This window comes from Felis catus, chromosome B3, assembly GCF_018350175.1.
Source record: "Felis catus isolate Fca126 chromosome B3, F.catus_Fca126_mat1.0, whole genome shotgun sequence".
Lineage (NCBI taxonomy): Eukaryota > Metazoa > Chordata > Mammalia > Carnivora > Felidae > Felis > Felis catus.
The window spans coordinates 72,748,166-72,766,033 of NC_058373.1; the positions used below are offsets into that span (position 1 = coordinate 72,748,166).

Sequence of the window (17,868 nt, forward strand, 5' to 3'; positions counted from 1 at the left end):
CCTAAAATAAACCATTCCTAACACGCTAACCCCTAAACCAGGGAATCAGTAAATTAGCAATCCACTCATGACTTCTAATCACGAGTATGCTGTATCATCTTGAGCAAGGGAGTCATACTTTTTCTACCTCGGAATCCTCCTGTAGGTGAGGAGAGTATTTTCCATTGCTGTTACTCGTATTTTCATACATTCAATCTTTCAACAAATATATATTGAATACCTGTGAGATCCTGGATAGGGGGCTTTGAATAAATGAAGAGCTCCTTCCCTCGTTGAACGTACAGTTTAATGGGGAGCTCGTTTTTGTTATCATAAAGTCCCTGCAAACTAAAGAGAAGAACTAAATTCAGAGAGAAAAAGAGATTATGAAAACAGTCAGTTAGAGACAGCTTTCTGGAGCATTTGACGTCCCAGCCTGAAACCTTATAGTTTAATAGGAGTTCATCAGGCTGAAGGACAGAAGAGGGTGGAGGAAAAGTGTTCTGGGTCAAGGAAAAGTGAGCACAAGGGCACATGCTTGTGTGTGTGTGTGTGTGTGTGTGTGTGTGTGTGAAGCAAGGCATATCATGGCAAATTTAAGTCCTAAAATATAACTAGTGATCAAAACAAGTGATAAAACACAGTGCATGGGTGACTCTCATGCTATGAGAGTCTTAAAATGAATAAGATCCTTGAAATTCATTGTCTGTATATTACAATACAGTAAGATGAAGGATATGGGGACCACTCAGCATGCCTACATACTCACAGAGCATGGGCAGGGATAGATAACTGCATTGAGGACCAATAAAAAGAATGGTGAAACTAATTAGTGATAAGAAATATTACTTCTCTAGAGACCGTGATTCCTTTTTAAATGCAGAAAGCATTTCTAAATAAGCTGCACAAGGTATGATAAACGTGATACATAAACATGATACATTTTGACTGTTGAATAAAACCGACAATTGCCTTTAAAAGAGGAAATACGTGAGTGTGTTATCTTAAGAGAAAAGAATTTTCTGGCTCTTGCGGTATACCTGATAGTGGAATTATCTTCCAACTGTAAACTACTATCAAATTGGGAAACAGGAAAGAATTGTTTTTGAGGAGTGCAGACAGGGAATGCTTTCAGTCCTTGGGAGAAAGCAAGCCTGCCAAGTGATTCCCACATGCAGGCAACATTTCTCTCCTGGGGGTATTTTCTAAACCTCAGCATAAGGACTTGAAGCCCCAGCGGAGAGCAGCAGCCTTGCTCAATGGCGAAAACAGAGATCAGAATCAGGGCTGTTAAATGACTGGCCTTTGAGGAAAACGGGTATTGGAGAGACATGAGCCTCCTATGATAGGACTGTGAAATCTGCATAGGGGGTTATCTGAGCTTACACTTCAGCTGCACATGTGCAGAGAGAGACATTGGCAAGCCTAGCAGAAAATAGCATCTGAGGGTGTAAAATCTCCGAGATTTCCAGAGCTTGCACTGTGCTGGGAAGACATTGGAGCTCTGGCCTTTCCAGAGTGAAGACATCTTGGTAAATACCTTGGACTTTCAACTGAGTCACCAGAAGAAGGACAGAAGTAAGGGCTATGGCCTAGAAAAAAAAAACTGGAAAAGAAAATCTCTGCCTTACAAAGATTAAAGTAAGCCTCAACAAAATCTAAGTGATTTGCTAGTAATTTAACAGAGTTAACATTTTTCCAAGGGAGGCAAAATAATCCAGAGTTTCTGCTCATTAATGACCCACATTGTGTAGCATACAATAAACAAAGTCACTAAAAATGTAATGAAGCAGGAGCAAGGGTTACATAAGGTATAGAAGCAGCCCCAAAGATGATTCACATTTGGAGTTAACGCCAAAGGGTTTCAAAATAAATATGACTAAATTGTCCAACACTGTTTCCTGTTGCTGACTCTGTTGACCAACCACCACCGTATATCTGGCAATGGGCCCATGGAGATGGTAGCCACACGTGGCTCTAGCTTCTCTAGATTTCTTCATCAGTTTCCCCTTCAAATCACACTTTCATAGATAGACGGGCTTGGTCCTCAGATTGATTGACTGGTTAGGGATTCTTTCTCTCTGACTACCCAACTACCCTTAGACCTTCATTTCCCCAGCTCTCTTCACAACCATGTAAGATCAAGTTCCTGTAATTTAAGCCCCTATCCCATAGCACTTATGATAACTCTGCTGCACTGACTATACCCTGATATTCTAGGAAGATATAAATGAATAGCATTAGAATATTCTTTGTTTTCAAGAAATGAGTGTCCAGATACCGACTGGAAGAAATAATAATCAGAAACCTAGTGTGTGTGTTCGTTAGGGCCATCATAACAAACTACCACAGACTAGGTGGCTTAAACAAGAAAGATTTACTTCTCATAGCTCTGGAGCCTAGAAATCCAAGATCAAGGTGTTAATTGGTTTGGTTTCTCCTGAGGCCTTGCCTTCCTACTGTGTACTCACATGAGTTACAAAGTAATTTCCAACAGATGTAAGACCGTCAGCTGTCAACAAGCCACAGTCATCCACAGTTTGGTAAAAAAAAAAAAATTGCTCCAAAAAATTTAGAAAATGATAAACATGTTCCACCCTTTCTCCCAATCAAACCAATTTCCTGTGTAAGAGACAGACTATGATCCAACTCCAGTGATTCTGCATGGGGCTTGTGGCTTGTGCTTAAATATGTGCATTGTGTGTCATATGTTTTTGTTTACCAAAGTAGTGTGTGTGTGTGTGTGTGTGTGTGTGTGTGTGTGTGTGTGTAAAAGGGGGAGGTGTGTGCATTGCGGTCCAGCAGTTCCCCTGGGCCTAGAAAATCAGCCTTCTTAGTGTGTCAGACGTGGTTCCTCGTGAACTGTATGTCATTGTCCTTTCTGACATCAGTTTAGAAACTTCCTACTGCAAACACTTAACTCCAACTATAATGAACCAAGTTTCCCCCAGCACTCTGAGCTATAATTTGCCTGTTTTCTTTTGAAATCTGACCTTCCCCTACAAAGTCAATTTGTCAATCTTCCCTAAAATCAAGCTAAAGAGCTCTGCCTTTGTGAGGTCTTCCCTGACTCCACATTTCTAGCTTTCTCAGTAGAACTAACTGATAACCATTATGTTTTCCTCATTAAGCACCCTTATGTGTCATGTCGTGTTGTAAGGATGTAGTCTTTCAGTTTAGACCACCAGATATTTAAAGTTGAAGATAGTTCCATAGTCGTGTTTAAAACCTTAACCAAGCACAGTGTCAGGTACTTCAGAGAAATGAAATAAATGTTGATAAAATATATAAATACAATAATGAATCCGAAAACATTTCTTCACTAGAAAATTTGAATTATGAAAGTTTCAACCACATAATATGAAACAAGGACAACTTTCCAGATTGTCCTGAATTGGATAATTAGTGTAACTTCCCAGCTTGTTAGTTTCATTATAATTCAAATAAAAATTTTAAATGTTTCTTCCCATATAAAATATACATTGGAAATTGTTTTATTTTGTGTTCTGTGTCTTTGCTCAAACTAATTCCAAAAAATTATTTTGAGATTTACCATTGGCAGTAATGACTAGTTGCCCTACTGATTTAGCATTGAAAGCACAATAGATTCTTCTTGCCTCTTCCATTGGATTAAACTGGGAAGACGTATACTAGATATAGACCAAGAGCGAAGACAAACAAACATGTTGCCTTTTGACATCTCCTGGTGCCTTTCAAGTTTATGGCTTCATTCTGTTTATAAACTTTACAGGATTGTGTAATGCTTTCTCATTTGTGAACACAGAACAGACCAAATGATCACATCCAAGTTCTCAGAGAGGAAATCCAGTGCAGAGGGTGATTTAATATAGGGAATAAGTTTTGTTGTGTTAATTTGTGGTTTTAAGGTAAGTATCCAGAATTTATATCAGATTTAATTGCCTTGTGGCATTTATTCATTCAGACCAAATATGGACACCTCTGAAAACCATCTTGGAATGCAATTACATTAAAGGCTAAGCTATCAAACTCCTTGTATTCTAAATTTGTAACCATGGTAAAGATAGCACCATACCTTTGTGCTCTCCCCCAAACACCACCAATATCTTATTTTAACTTCTTTATGGGGGAGGGAGTGCAAATTGATTTTAAGGAAACACAGAAATGCATTTTCAGAATTTTTCTACATGTGGGCTAAAGGGGGCAGTGCTTCCTCTCATAAAGATAAAGAGCTAACAACAGTACTGTTCATATGTGAAATAGAAGCCTCTGTGGAAGGAAATGAAAGAAGTGCAGGAAGTTGAAGTCAGATTTATGGTTGTTTGGGCAGGAGAGAAGACAACCTGAGTCCACAGGAGAAATGGGCAAGCTCCTGGGGGTATCACTGTTGATTCTGTGGCTTCAGCCAGACTGTGAGTTCTGGGTGGGAGGTCTGAATACAGTAGAAAACCTTCAAGAAACACCACAAGGCTGGGAGACGAGATCATTGGGAAGTTTTGCTTTATTGTGTTTTGTTTTCTAGCTCATGCTGGTTTTCTGTGGGGACTTTGAGAATATAATTTAAAATTTACTCTCTTCCCAAACAGGGGTGAATAGTCAACAGAATGATGACCAGCAGCAAGTTAAGCAAACTCCATCCCTGAGTGTGCAAGAACGAGAGATTTCTATTCTGAACTGTGACTACAATAATAATATGTTTGATTACTTCATATGGTACAAAAAATACCCTGCCAAAAGTCTTGAGTTTGTGATATCAATACGTTCCACTGTGGATAAAAATGAAGATGAAAGATTCACAGTCTACCTCAACAAAAGTGCCAAACACCTGTCTCTGCACATCGCAGCCTCACAGCCTGGAGATTCAGCCTTGTACTTCTGCACAGCGAATGCACAGTGCTCTCCAGGCACCTGCAGCCTATACACAAAACTGCAGCTGGGTCCATGCCTCTTTGGGGGTTCATACTTGGAGGCACGTACTTGCTTCCACTTAAACAGAGCAGTAAGAGAGGGTATGCTTTAAAGTAGGTGAGTGGGATGAGCTTTAAGGAAGATCAGATACATAGTAAGTCCCTCAAATGAGTTAAGGATGTTCCTTGGGTTTTAGGGTGTCAAAGAGTTTAATCATTCTCCTTTTTCACTTTCAGAGAGAGGTTGCTGGTTTAACTAAAGCATCAATCTCTGGTGATGCTTTGATCTCGCTAGACCTTGGAATGAGGATACCATTTCCCCTGTAGCTTAGGGGAAAAGATACCCTGGAGATGGGGAAACCAGCATTCTACTGCAAGTTCTCCCAGTGAATGTTTATGTGCCTATACGTACCAGCAATCATGTGCTTCATTTTTGTGTTAAATGAACAAAATAATCCCTAGTTATTGCTTCTGAATCACTGTGCCTTCACATTAAATGCATTTCAGGATGTATATGTTTTAAGTTATATGCATTTATTTGTTTCATCGCTCACAAGATACTTCTAGGCATTGCTTCAGTGAATCACTTACTGTGTATTCTTTTCCCCAGGCGGACATGGAACTATTTGACACACTGTCCATCAGTAAAAGGTGCTGCCCTGTGGATCATCATAATAAATACAGGCATGTCATGAACTCACCAGCTGCAAGCATCTTGTTTTGGGTAGCCATCCTGATTCTCTGTTGAGATGGATGTATCACACTGGAGCCTTTAGGATGCAGTTCAAAGGGTGATGAACCAGGCCAAGATCACCCTAGGACCGTAAGAAGTTAGAAGATGTAAGAAATATCCCAAACGTTTATTAATTATAAGTCTCCAGTAGGTTGTCAGTTAATCAAAGATACAAGCAGTTTTCAGCTCCAAACTTAAGTGATCTAAATGGCCCAAGTTACCTACCTGGGATTCCCCTTTCCTAACAAATAAGTGGTAATGAAATGAGCATGATGACTAATAAAAAATATCCTGATGTTTTATGTTCTAAGTTCCACTGTCAATTTGTATGAGCTTGGCAATTTCTTTAGTCACTCAGGTTCCTGTGAAACATGGGTTAGAACTAGATGAAATCATTTCCCTACAGCCCAATAAGTGTATGATTCCATTCACCTCAAACATTTACTGACCACTGGTTTTATGCTTTTCACTTATGTGATGAATAGAAGGAAATTAGTTAACCTGAATTTCTATGAAAAATTTTCTTCTTTTTAAAAAAATGTTTAGTGTTCATATATTTTTGGGAGAGAGAGACAGACAGACAGAGCATGAGCAGGAGAGGGGCAAAGAGAGAGGGAGACACAGAATTTGAAGCAGACTCCAGGCTCTCAGCTGCCAACACAGAGCTTGATGTGGGGCTCGAACTCACAACCTGTGAGATCATGACCTGAGCCGAAGTCAGACACTTCACTGACTGGGCTACCCAGTTGCCCTGAAAAAGTTTTCTTCTTCATGTCATGAATTCTCAGTCTCTTAAATGTAGAATTTCATGCTGAAAGAGAAAAAAAAGATGCCAGCTATCAGAATGAAAAAGAGAAGTAGGATGAGACATCCATGGCTTTCTTGAGGGAACAAGATACTACTTGTGTAAATAATATATATGTAGAGACTGTGTGTGTGTGTGTGTGTGTGTGTGTGTGTGTGTGTGTGTGTGTGTGTAATATTTGCAAAGGAGCTTTCTCCTGATTCTTCATCACCATAAAGCTAAAGGCGTTCCTGAAATACCTTTCTAAGAATAAAATCTGTGGCCATCCAACGTGGTCCCTGAGTTAAGAAGCTATTTATTTATATTACACAAGAGACAGTTGCAATAGTCATTCCATTTGGGATAGGTTCAGAGATCCCAGATCTCTGGACCCATGAGACATCTAATCATGGGGTCAACACAGAGTTCACTAGAGAGCCTACCTACTCTACTGTAATGCAATATAGTCTTATCTTCTAGAAGCCACACCATAGGCTGTTCAATTAAGCACCCACATCTCCTTTGCTATATCTGTAAGCTATTGTTACAATAATGGTGCATAACTCTAAAACTCAGGGGCTGAGGGGCACCTGGGTGACTCAGTCGGTTGAGTGTTCACCTTCTGCTCAGGTCATGATCACACAGTTTGGGAGTTTGAGCCCTGCTTCGGATCCTCTGCCCCCTCTCTGCCCCTCTCCTGCTCATGAGCCAGTCTCAAAAATAAAAAATATGTTTTAAACAATAAAATAAAACTCAGGGTCTTAAAACAATAAATTATTTCACTCATAAATTTGTCAAGTGACAATTTAGATTGGACTCAGATGAGCATTTCTTCTGGGTTTGGCTGAGCTCACTGTTAATGTCTGAAGACAGCTCACTGTTGGCTGGTCTAGAACGGCCTTGTCTAGGATAACTACCACTATTCAACTCTTCTCCATGTGCCTTATCCTCTGGCAGCCTAGGTCAGGCATACATCAATCACAGGGGAGCAAGACTTGAGACATGAAAGCATCATTTAAATCTCTACTTCCATCACAATTTGCAATGCCAAATTGGCCAAAGCAAGACTCAGATGCCCATCATATTATATCACTATATATTGTACATATATTGTGTGTATATATACCTGTATGTATATATGTATATTCCACATATGTATATTCCACAACGGCAGGGCATGGCTGGGGAAAAATACATAATATGACATAATATTATGTATTATTTTACATAACACATACTATTTATCTATATGTGTATTCGAATAATTATTATATGCTGTCTATTATTATGAATTCAATTTTTTATCATTTATTTTTAATAGCTTTTCCCCAACCTCTCCCTACTTCTCTTACTGCTCAGCCCCTCACAACCACTTTCCCACTCCTTTCTATGAGTTCAACTTTTTAAAAAAAGATTTCACATATAAGTGATACAATGCAGTCCATCTAAATTTCAAAATGTATGGAAATATGGATAAAAGTCTAGTTATTATACATTCCTCTTCTTAACAAAACTATTTCTAACATCCTAAGTCAATAAATCAAATACCTTTTCTTATCTTCAGATATATTTAACATGATTTATAAATTATTCAAATTTAGTTATAAAGTTCCATTACAATGGACAGTTTTCACTCTGAGTGCCATTTATATTTACCCTAGTTCATGTCTATGTATGAGAGAGGCTATAATAAAGCAGTAGATTGATGTATTTTCTACATTCCTAAGACGATATAAAAAGTCATACTAGAAAAGAGAATGCTTTATACAATCTCATCCCTATTATTCTTGTTCAAGCTCTTTATACTACAACGTTCACATTTTATTAATTCCCACACTCATCAGTCTATAGCCTTTTCTTATTTGATACACTTGAGAAGTGACATTAATAAAGAGTTGCTTTCTACCATTGACCTCGTCATGAGTGTGCTAGGTCATCGTGAGCAAATGATCAGCTTTTTAGCATCTTATATCAGGAGTAATTCATTCATACTCAAGTATTCATGAGTAATGCAAGGACAAAAATTTCCAGCTAACGCTGCTCTCAGATTTTATTCACTTGATCAATCAACAATTATTCATTGAGTACCTGCTAAGTTCGACACACATAGAACTTAAAAAGAGCTGTGAGAAAATGCAGAGTATAGTATCTTCTGTCACTCGATTTGTACTCTAAAGTGAATCAAGGACTAAGCTTAAGAAAGCAAAGGGTGATCTGAAGGCATATAGCATCCCATCCCCACCCAGCCTTAGTAGTGAGTCAAAGACAGTGTAGAGTCTGTGATGTGATGCCCAAGCTAAGACAGGAAGTTTAGTAGGAGTTAATCAGGTTGCAGGACAGAAGAAGTGATGGAAGTGATCTTACAAGTAGGAACAACACATACAAGGCAATAAAGATCATAGTGAATGTCAGGACTAAAGGCCAAGATTATGTCATGAATAACATTATATATTGTTTTATTTATATTTCTCAAACTAACACTGCAAAGCAGCCATAATCTCAGTTTTACAAATGAGCAATCATAATCTTTGTGGGTTTGCCAAATGTGTTCTCTATTGACTTGAGATTCTTATAATAGTTCATTCATTTGACACCCAACATGTGCCTTAGACTTCAACATAGGAGATGCAATCAGAAAAGAAATAGACATTGTATATGCCTTCAGGAATCATGTAATATTGTGCAGTGTGTTACAAAATAGGGTAATCAAAGCTATCACAGGAGGCAAATAAAATTAAACTACCTAACAGAGGCGTCTAAAGGGAAGGCTACCTGGGAGAGGTGACGTCTAAATTAGGACTTGTAAAAGCATTCGTCAAAGAGGGAGTCAGGCAGACTATTACAGAAAAAGAGAAATAGAATGTGCAAAAGTATAAAGACAAAATTAGAGAATTACATTAAAGGAATTCAGAATGTCTGGAGCATACAACTCAAAATAGGCAACAGTAAATATAAAACTAAAGCAATAAGCAGAATCCACTTTGTGAAAATAATTATAAGCCATTTTAAGAGGCCTTTACATTATCCCGAAGGCATTAATGAGTACTAAAAGGGATCTGAACAAGCAAATGGTACAGTGAAATGTTACACTATTTGAAATATTCTTCTGTTTTCATATATGCGTATATATAATTGCATACATATTTTTCCCTTGATTTTCCTTTTTCTCTTCATCCTGGAGTAATTCTCTCTCTAGCCCAGTAGATTGATAGGCTCTTCCTTACAGCAAGAAAAAGACATATCTTAGATGTAAACTTATTAAAGAAAAGCCGAAATCCATTTTAATCAATATTTCTCAGCTTGGCCACAGGGAAGCATTGCTTTAAAAGTATTCTAGCTAGAGGTATGTAGTTCTGTATGAAGAGTGAAAGAGCTGTGATGTCTCTCTGGTTGGTGGTCCTCCAAAGTTACAGTGTTCTGGAAACAACTGCAAACAGGCCTCACTCGGAACTTAACCGTTGGCTGAGGAAGCCCATTCAGAAGCTGACTTGGTCCACTGGATTTGCTGGGGAGCCAAAGGATGCAGACCCTCCTGAAAATGGTTTTGGGCACTCTGTTGTGGCAGTGGGCCTGGGAGTACAGGATTCAGTCTGGGAGAGGCTTATAACAGTGACTGCAGCCTGAGGGCAGGAACTGGGTCATCCTTCTGTCCTGGGAGGGATCGTTTTGAAAACCAGATGCAAGAGGAAGTGTGGGAAATGTTCTGTAACTATGTGGTGATGTTTATGTTTTGAGTAAAGGAGGGGAGAAAATCACCCTTCCTTTTATGAGATTGAGATATCATGTTCTATGTTCTGTTTTCTATGTTCTGATCAGGCATGAGAAGCCATGAGACCTCAATCCTTGATCATCCAAGAAACGCAAGACTCAAAAACTTGCAATTCCTCAAAGACTTTATATTCCTAGGGCACCAGGGTGGCTCAGGCTGAGTTAGTCAACTCTTTTGATTTTAGCTCAGGTCATGAGGTCTCAGGATCTCATGAGCCCCACCTTTGGGCTCTGCATTGACAGGGCTGAGGATGCTTGAGATTCTCCCTCTTTCTCTGCCCCCGCCTCCCACTTGTACTCTCTGTCTCTCTCAAAAATAAGTAACTAAAGTAAAAAAAAATGACTTTATATTCTTTAAACTGGTACAGGCAGAAGAGTGGTGAAGGTCCCATCTTCTTGATGATGTTACTGAGAGATGGTGAATCAAAGAGTCATGACAAAATAGGTGTCCCACTGAATGAGAAAAAAAAGCAGCAAAGTTCGCCATACATCATCATGGTGTCCTAGCTTGGTCATGCATATGATATGACTCACAGTCAAGAAGAAAGCAAATAGAAACTAACTTTGGGAGGGCACCTGGGTGGCTCAGTCATTAAGCATGTGGCTTCTGTTCAGGTTATGATCTCACAGTTCATGAGTTCAAGTCCCACATGGGGTGAGCTTGAGCCCCACTTCTGGTGAGCTTGTGCCCTATTTCAGGTGCGCCCTGCTCCTCTCTTTCTCTGCCCCTTGCTCACTTGTGTTCTCTTTTTCTCTCAAAAATAAATGAATAAATAAATAAATAATAAAATTTTAAAGAAGAAAATAACTCTAGATGGCTCAAGTTATTGAATTTAGCAGACAAATATTATAAAGTGCTAAGCAATTATGTACAAAGAACTAAAAGAATATATATCCCAAAAATCGAATCAAAATGTTCTTAGTAAGTGAACAGAAATAAAATCTCAGCAAAGAAATGCAAACCATAAAAAAGGAAACAAATGAAAATCTTAGAACTTAAGAATATAAAAACTGAATGTTTCGTGAGATGGTCTCAACAGCAGATTGGAGATGGCAGAAGAAAGAACATGGACAAGAATAAAGAAACTGATATATTCACAAAATTGACTACTACTCAGCAACAAAAATAAATGACCAATTCATTCATTAATGTGTATGAATGTTTAAAACATTATTCTAAAGGGGGCATCTGGGTGGCTCATTTGGTTGAGTGTCTGACTTCAGGTGAGGTCATGATCTCACAGTTCGTGAGTTCAAGCCCCACATTGGGCTCTCTGCTGTCAGCACAGAGCTTGCTTCAGATCCTCTGTCCCCCTCTTTCTGCCTCTCCCCCACTCACTCTCTCTTTTTCTCTCTATCAACAATGAATAAATATTTTAAAAAAACCATTACTCTGAAAGAAGCTAGGCACAAAAGAGTACCTCCTTGGTTACTTCACGTATAAGAAATTCCACAAAACGGCAAATTTAATACAAAAATCATACAAGTGGTATGATTTTTTTCCATCTTGGTCCCCAAGGAAGGCACTGAGCACAGTGGATCATAAGGAAACCGATAGGGTGATAAAAAATAATCTATGCGTTAATTGGTGTAGTGGTTACACAGGAGTATACATTTGTTAAACTCTTTAAGTGTTACATTTGAAACGTGACTTTACATAACTTAGATCCCATAAAATTGAGTTAAAAAATAAGGTGGATAAAAGCTGTTTAGTTTCTACATCTCTCGACAACACTAACAGTTCTTTCAACTCAAGAGTTAAGTAATTTTTCTATTTTAACTTGGAATAAAACATGAAAGAAAGAGAAGCAGAAGGGGGGGTAGGTGACAAGTAGTATGTAATCAAGTTCAGTCTCAAAAAGCTATTGGGTCCCAAGTCCATCATTCACTAGCCCTGTCATATTAAGCAAGTTTCTGGGGTGGGAGGAGTAATAATTTCTCACAAGTTTCCTTGTGCCTTGCCACAAGGCAAGGATTAAGTAAGATCACATGCATGAAGTTCCTAGAACATGTTAAGTGTTCAGTAAATTTTATCTACTGTTTTTATTGGGCTATTTATTTACTATTTTTATTGTTAACCAAAAGTGGTCATTGCAAGTGAGTCTAGTTTCTTTAAATAAAATTGTGGGAGATGACCGACACGGCATGGTGGTTCTAAGATTTCTTTTTTTAGTTGGGTAGTGTGAGGGGCTGGAGGTGAGAATAGAGCAAAAGAGGTTATTTTTGCCAAATCTCACAGACTGGTTAGTGACCTGGAATCAGGGAAATAACATCTTATCATAGACATGATCTGTTGTTATAGTTGGCCCCAGGGCAGATAACATTGAAAAAAAGGGAAATTTTCTTTTGTCTAATGAAATGTAGTTACTTACATCACAACCAGAAGCCTAATCAGAAATATAGATAATCAGATAAGAGAGTGGACTTCAAAGAAAAGTGTTTGAAAACATGAACTGAGCAGGAAAGGAAACAGAAAAGAATGCATGGCTACCAGTATTATCATGAAATTCCATGTTGTAAAAATATCTATCTACCCCCATACAAGGATGGAGATCCCCATTGGTATTTTAATTTAAAATATTTTTTCTCTGGGGTGCCTGGTTGGCTCAGTTGGTTAAGCATCTGACTCTTGATTTTGGCTCAGGTCATGATCTCATGGTTCGTGAGTTCAAGCTCCAAGTCGGGCTCTGCACTGGGGCAGTTTGGGATTCTCTCTCTCTCTCTCTCTTTCTGCTCTCCCCCCTCTCTTTCATGCATGCGTGCATGCTCTCTCTCTCTCAAAATAAATAAACTTTAAAAAATAAAATATATTTTTTTTATTTGGGAAAGAAAACACAGGTATTATATTTTTTTAAAAAAATTTTTAATGTTTATTTTTGAGAGAGAGAGAGAGACCACGAGCAGGAGAGGGGCAGAGAGAGATAGGAAGACACAGAATCTGAAACAGGCTCCAGGCTCTGAGCTGTCAGCACTGAACCTGATGTGGGGCTCGAACTCTGAACGGTGAGATCGTGACCTGAGCTGAAGTCGGATGCTCAACCGACTGAGCCAGGTATTATATATTTTTAATGTCAAACCAAATCTGAGAATAAATGTACATGGCCCCCAAATTTCTGGAGAATACCTGAACAGCTTTTTCAGGAGGAAAGCAGCTATCTTAAACACAACAAACAGCTAAACTTAGTCCGTGCAAGTGTGAGCAGGATATGATCTGACAACCTTTCCCTATCAAACCTGTTTTGAAACAGCTGCAGTGTCCCTCTCCACCAATTCTAGGTGGAGCTTTACAAAAAACTGAGTAAGAATGAATCCCAGGCTCCGAGCAGAAGATTCCTTTCCTAGAGATAGAGGTGCCAACATGACTCTTCTCAGCATATCATGGGCACTGGTGGCCTCTGTCTTCCTTGGTAGGGATAGGTGCTGCTAGTGAAGCTGAGGACAGTTTAGGATTGAGGGGGGACTGGAGGTAGGGAGCAGAGGGGATGAACAATGGCTAACTATGACAGATATTCCTGGGAAAATAGAAGAAAGGAGAAAGGAACCAGAGTCTTTACTCCTTCTGCCTTGACCGAAGATTTAACTCATACCCTGGTAGCCAGCTCCCTTACAGATCAGTTCAGGGGATCAGTCTTGTTATTTTTTCCGTCTACAGGATCTAGCATGTCCAAAAATGTCATTCAATCCCAACCAACAACATCTAGGCAGGAGGGCAAGATAGTGAAACTAGACTGTTCATATGATGCCAGGGTTATATGTTATGTATTGTATTGGTGCAAAAGGCCTCCCGGAAGGGAGAGAATTTTCCTCATTCCCCAGCACACAGATACAGAAACCAGTGCAACACAGGGTCAATATTCTGTGAATTTCCAGAAAGCAGCTAAAACTATCAAGCTCATCATATTATTATCATACTTGGAAGACTGCAACATATTTCTCTTGTCTCAGAGACGGCCTTACAAAAAGCCAGAACTCAACCTGTGGCAATTTCCTGTTCTTGTACTCCCAGGGAAGTCTCAAACTTTACCCAGACATGTGTTAGCAGCTGGCAGTTACAGTGTGTAAGATAAGATCCAGAAAGGAAGTTGTTAAATACATTCCAAGAAGTACTCTTTCACAGCTGGCTCGGGGACCACTCAGGACCATTTGCAAAAGTCACAGTCCTCAGATGTCATCGTATATCTATTTCTTCCCAGGGAGTATGGCATTTTTAAACTAAAGCAGCACATGAAGGACAGTATTTTAAAATTATATTTGATTATTCTAGATTTTATACCTGCTCAACTCAATCTTTTGGGGCAGATAGTTCTTTTTGAGTTCCTGGACTCAACTCCATTGTGGGGATGGGAGGGACTTCCCGTGACACCAAGCAATTGGCCAGACACTAGCTGGGGGTCCTACAATTCAACTCAACTCTGACACTATCTGTCTGGAGACAGATCCCACTGGTTGAGGGCTCAGTCCCACAAGACTGCTCCCCACCACTTCAGATGCAGTTGAAAGCCCACATTGTTACCTGTACTTACTAGACTGTACTTACTAGACCAACTTACTAGAGATGAGAGATTCCAACAACACCTTCCTTAGACTCCTGATGCCAGTTGCAAGTCCAGGTTGCTATCTGTACTTCTGACAGACTGGCTAAAGCAGAGGTTCCCATGACCTCCTCCTCAGGTCTCATTAATTTGCTAGAGTGGTTCACAGAACTCAGAGAAATGTTATACTTACTAGATTAGTGGTTTATTAGAAAAGGATGTCAGGAACTCAGGAACAGCCAGATGGAAGAGGTGCAGAGGGCAAGGTATAGGGAAGGAGTGCGGAACGTCCATGCTCTCTCAGCCACTCTCCCAGCACCTCCCCATGTTCACCAACCCAGAAGATCTCTGTACCCTGTCCTTTTGGGTTTTTACAAAGGCTTCATCACTCAGCTATGACTGATTAAATCATTGGCCATTGGCAGCCTCCAGCCCTCCTCCTCTCCCTGGAGTGTAGGGGGTGGGTACTGAAAGCTGCAATTGAATCACAAGGCTGGTCCCCAGCAGCAGTCCCCATCCTTAGGTTGCCTAAGCACTTTCAAAAAGTCACCTCATTAACATAAAAGACACCTTCAAAGCTCTTATCACAGGAAATTCCAAAGATTTTAAGAGCTCTGTGCCATGAATGGGGTTAAAGACCAAATACATATTTCTTATTATAAATCAGGGAAGATACTGGGGAAAAATAAGCACACAAAATAGAAATGTATATGCTGGGATGCCTTGAAGTCCGACCAGAGAAACAGAACCTCAGGTAAGACTATGGACAGGACAGAAGCATATCACACTAAGTAGGATAGTAACCTATTCTGGACCAGACACGTTTTCTTACCTGTTTGGCTGCATTTCATTCTAACCCTTGCCAACTTCAGTTTGGCTTACCATGCCCTTTGACTCCCATACTCCAAGTAGCTGGTCTGTTGAATGGAGTCCCCCTACAGTCACGTGGCCATCACAAGCTTTAATTAATCATCACTGAGTTAAAGGATGCATGTGATGAGGCACTACTATATACTCTAGGGTCTACAGTTGAGTTTACATCTACCTGACTTGTTCATGGAAAATGAAAAGTTAGATTGCAGATTCTAAATCACAGAAGGTTTTTTTGTATTCAGTCACCTACTTCCCAATGGTTGTTTTTGTTTTTGTTTTTGTTTTTTGTTTTGTTTTGTTTTTTTTGTCAAGTCCACAGGACTGGTCTTTCGATTCTGATGAGTCATTTCCCCCAAAATTCCTCCTAGGAATCCTCTGCTAAGGATAATGAAGAGACCCTATCTCACATGTCTGCAGGTCTGACACAGTGCCAAATCATTCACCTCCTTTCTTCTTCATGGTGTGCCCTGACCTAAGGCTTTGACAACTTATGAGAATCAAAAATGAAATACATCAAGTGTCAACTTTTTTGTGGTTATTACCTGTTGCTGGACAATTTGGACATTCCTCCCCTGAAACTGTATCTTTGTGTACTGAAATTAGGATTGCTATGCTTGTGAATACTTACTCCCATTGGTGTCGTCAATTACTTGTTCATTCCGAGAATAAAAATTAGATTCTAGGTAAAACCATTCAGTTGTTTCTAATTGCTTTAAGGGAAGTGTCTGTGTCCAAGTTCCCTTATATATATTACAAAATATTCCTCCTCATGATCTTTGGAATCAAGACCAAGGTGAATAATAATAGAGAAGATGTTCCTTGGATATCTATGCTATCCATAAGCTCATCTTCAGGACCTATTTTTAAAGGTCCCAGAAAGAGCCCATCTGGGCCAGAATAAACTATCATTACCTGATTCCTCAGCCTTGCAGTGTTTCTTTGGGATTTATTCTTCTTGGATCCAGATTTACTCCCATGATTCCCAATCATGGGAATCTAGCTGAAATCACAGAATCAGCAAAGATCCCTTCTGGAACTTGCCTGTTCCTTCTTCAGCAAAGATCCAAAGGAGATTCTAGTTTCTACAAAATTCCTAAAAATAAAATATAAATAGGTTCATTTTCTTAAAGGGGGTTTAGCGATCAGTAGAAGTCAAAATACAACCAGCAGAAGGTAAAACAGCGCTGTCCTATTCTGACTGAATAGGAAGGAGATATTTCAATTATGAATTGTGACTTACAATGATCATATATTTTGCAGTGCTGCATTCCTGATGCCAATATTTCAATTTTAGGTGCACTGGAAGATGGACAGAGTTCCAGTTTGTCATAAGATATATAAAGCATGAAAGAGTGTCATATCCACCCTACCATGTAAAACTAGATAAACAGCAAAATCATAACTTTGCTTTTACCTATTAGAGACCTGAATTCACAAGGAAACCAAGTAGGCCGGATTCCAAAGAGGAACAGGGTACTCCAAGGACAAGCAGGCATCTGGACTGGCACCACAGTAGCAGACCATAGGTAAAACAGGTGCTGGCTGCCTTATAAGCAAGAAGAAATCAGCCACAAGACTGAGTGAGGGCTCTCATGACAATATAGAACTGCAGCGAGTCACAGACTCAAGAGGAGTCTGTATTCACTGGTGGGACCATTTTCACAGATCTCCACCTTGTGCTCACAAAAATGACTGGGAGCAGAGAGGGTGACAGAGGGAGCCCCATCAGAGATGTTGGTCTGCACCATGTGATCGGCTGTGACAGCAGAAGGCAAAAGTCCCTTGCCTAAGAACCTTGCCCAGGTCAGTCTCGCACAGAAAGGAAAAGCCTGAGGCTGTTGGGCATGGGGATAAAGAGCAAATTCTGTCACATGTGTGCATACATGCCTATGCACGCACACACGTGTGCGCACACACACACTCACACACACCCCTAGGGCACAGTTAAGATCCACTACAACAGAGAGAATAGGCAAGGAAAAAGCCATCTACCTTTGTCGAAGGGGCAGGAAAACATTCTGAGCTGAAAATCCTATAACAGTTCCATTAATCATTCTGCTACCAATTGTAACTGAACAAGCATGAGTTCTCTCGTTGGTGAGTTAACAGACAGAGACCACACCGGGGGGGGGGGGGGGGGGGGGGGGGGGGGGGGGAGTCATCATACAAAGTAATCTTTATTTGCAGCAAATAAGGAGGTCACAGGGAATAATTTCCAAAGCATGACTCTGCATATTCACGAAGGGGCTTGACAAAGGAGAGTTCAGTATAGAATTGTGACAGAAGCCATCCTAAGACGGCAGAGTCCAGGTC

General features: G+C 39.8%; 1 gene segment (V, D, J or C); it reads left to right on the top strand.

Moving 5' to 3' along the window:
* Window positions 1-4,327: 4,327 nt before the first annotated feature.
* Window positions 4,328-17,868, top strand: part of LOC101082918 — a 425,870-nt gene continuing 412,329 nt past the window's right edge. Inside the window, 2 exon segments of the C gene segment in view lie at window positions 4,328-4,447; window positions 4,545-4,843. Coding sequence covers window positions 4,652-4,843 — 192 coding nt within the window.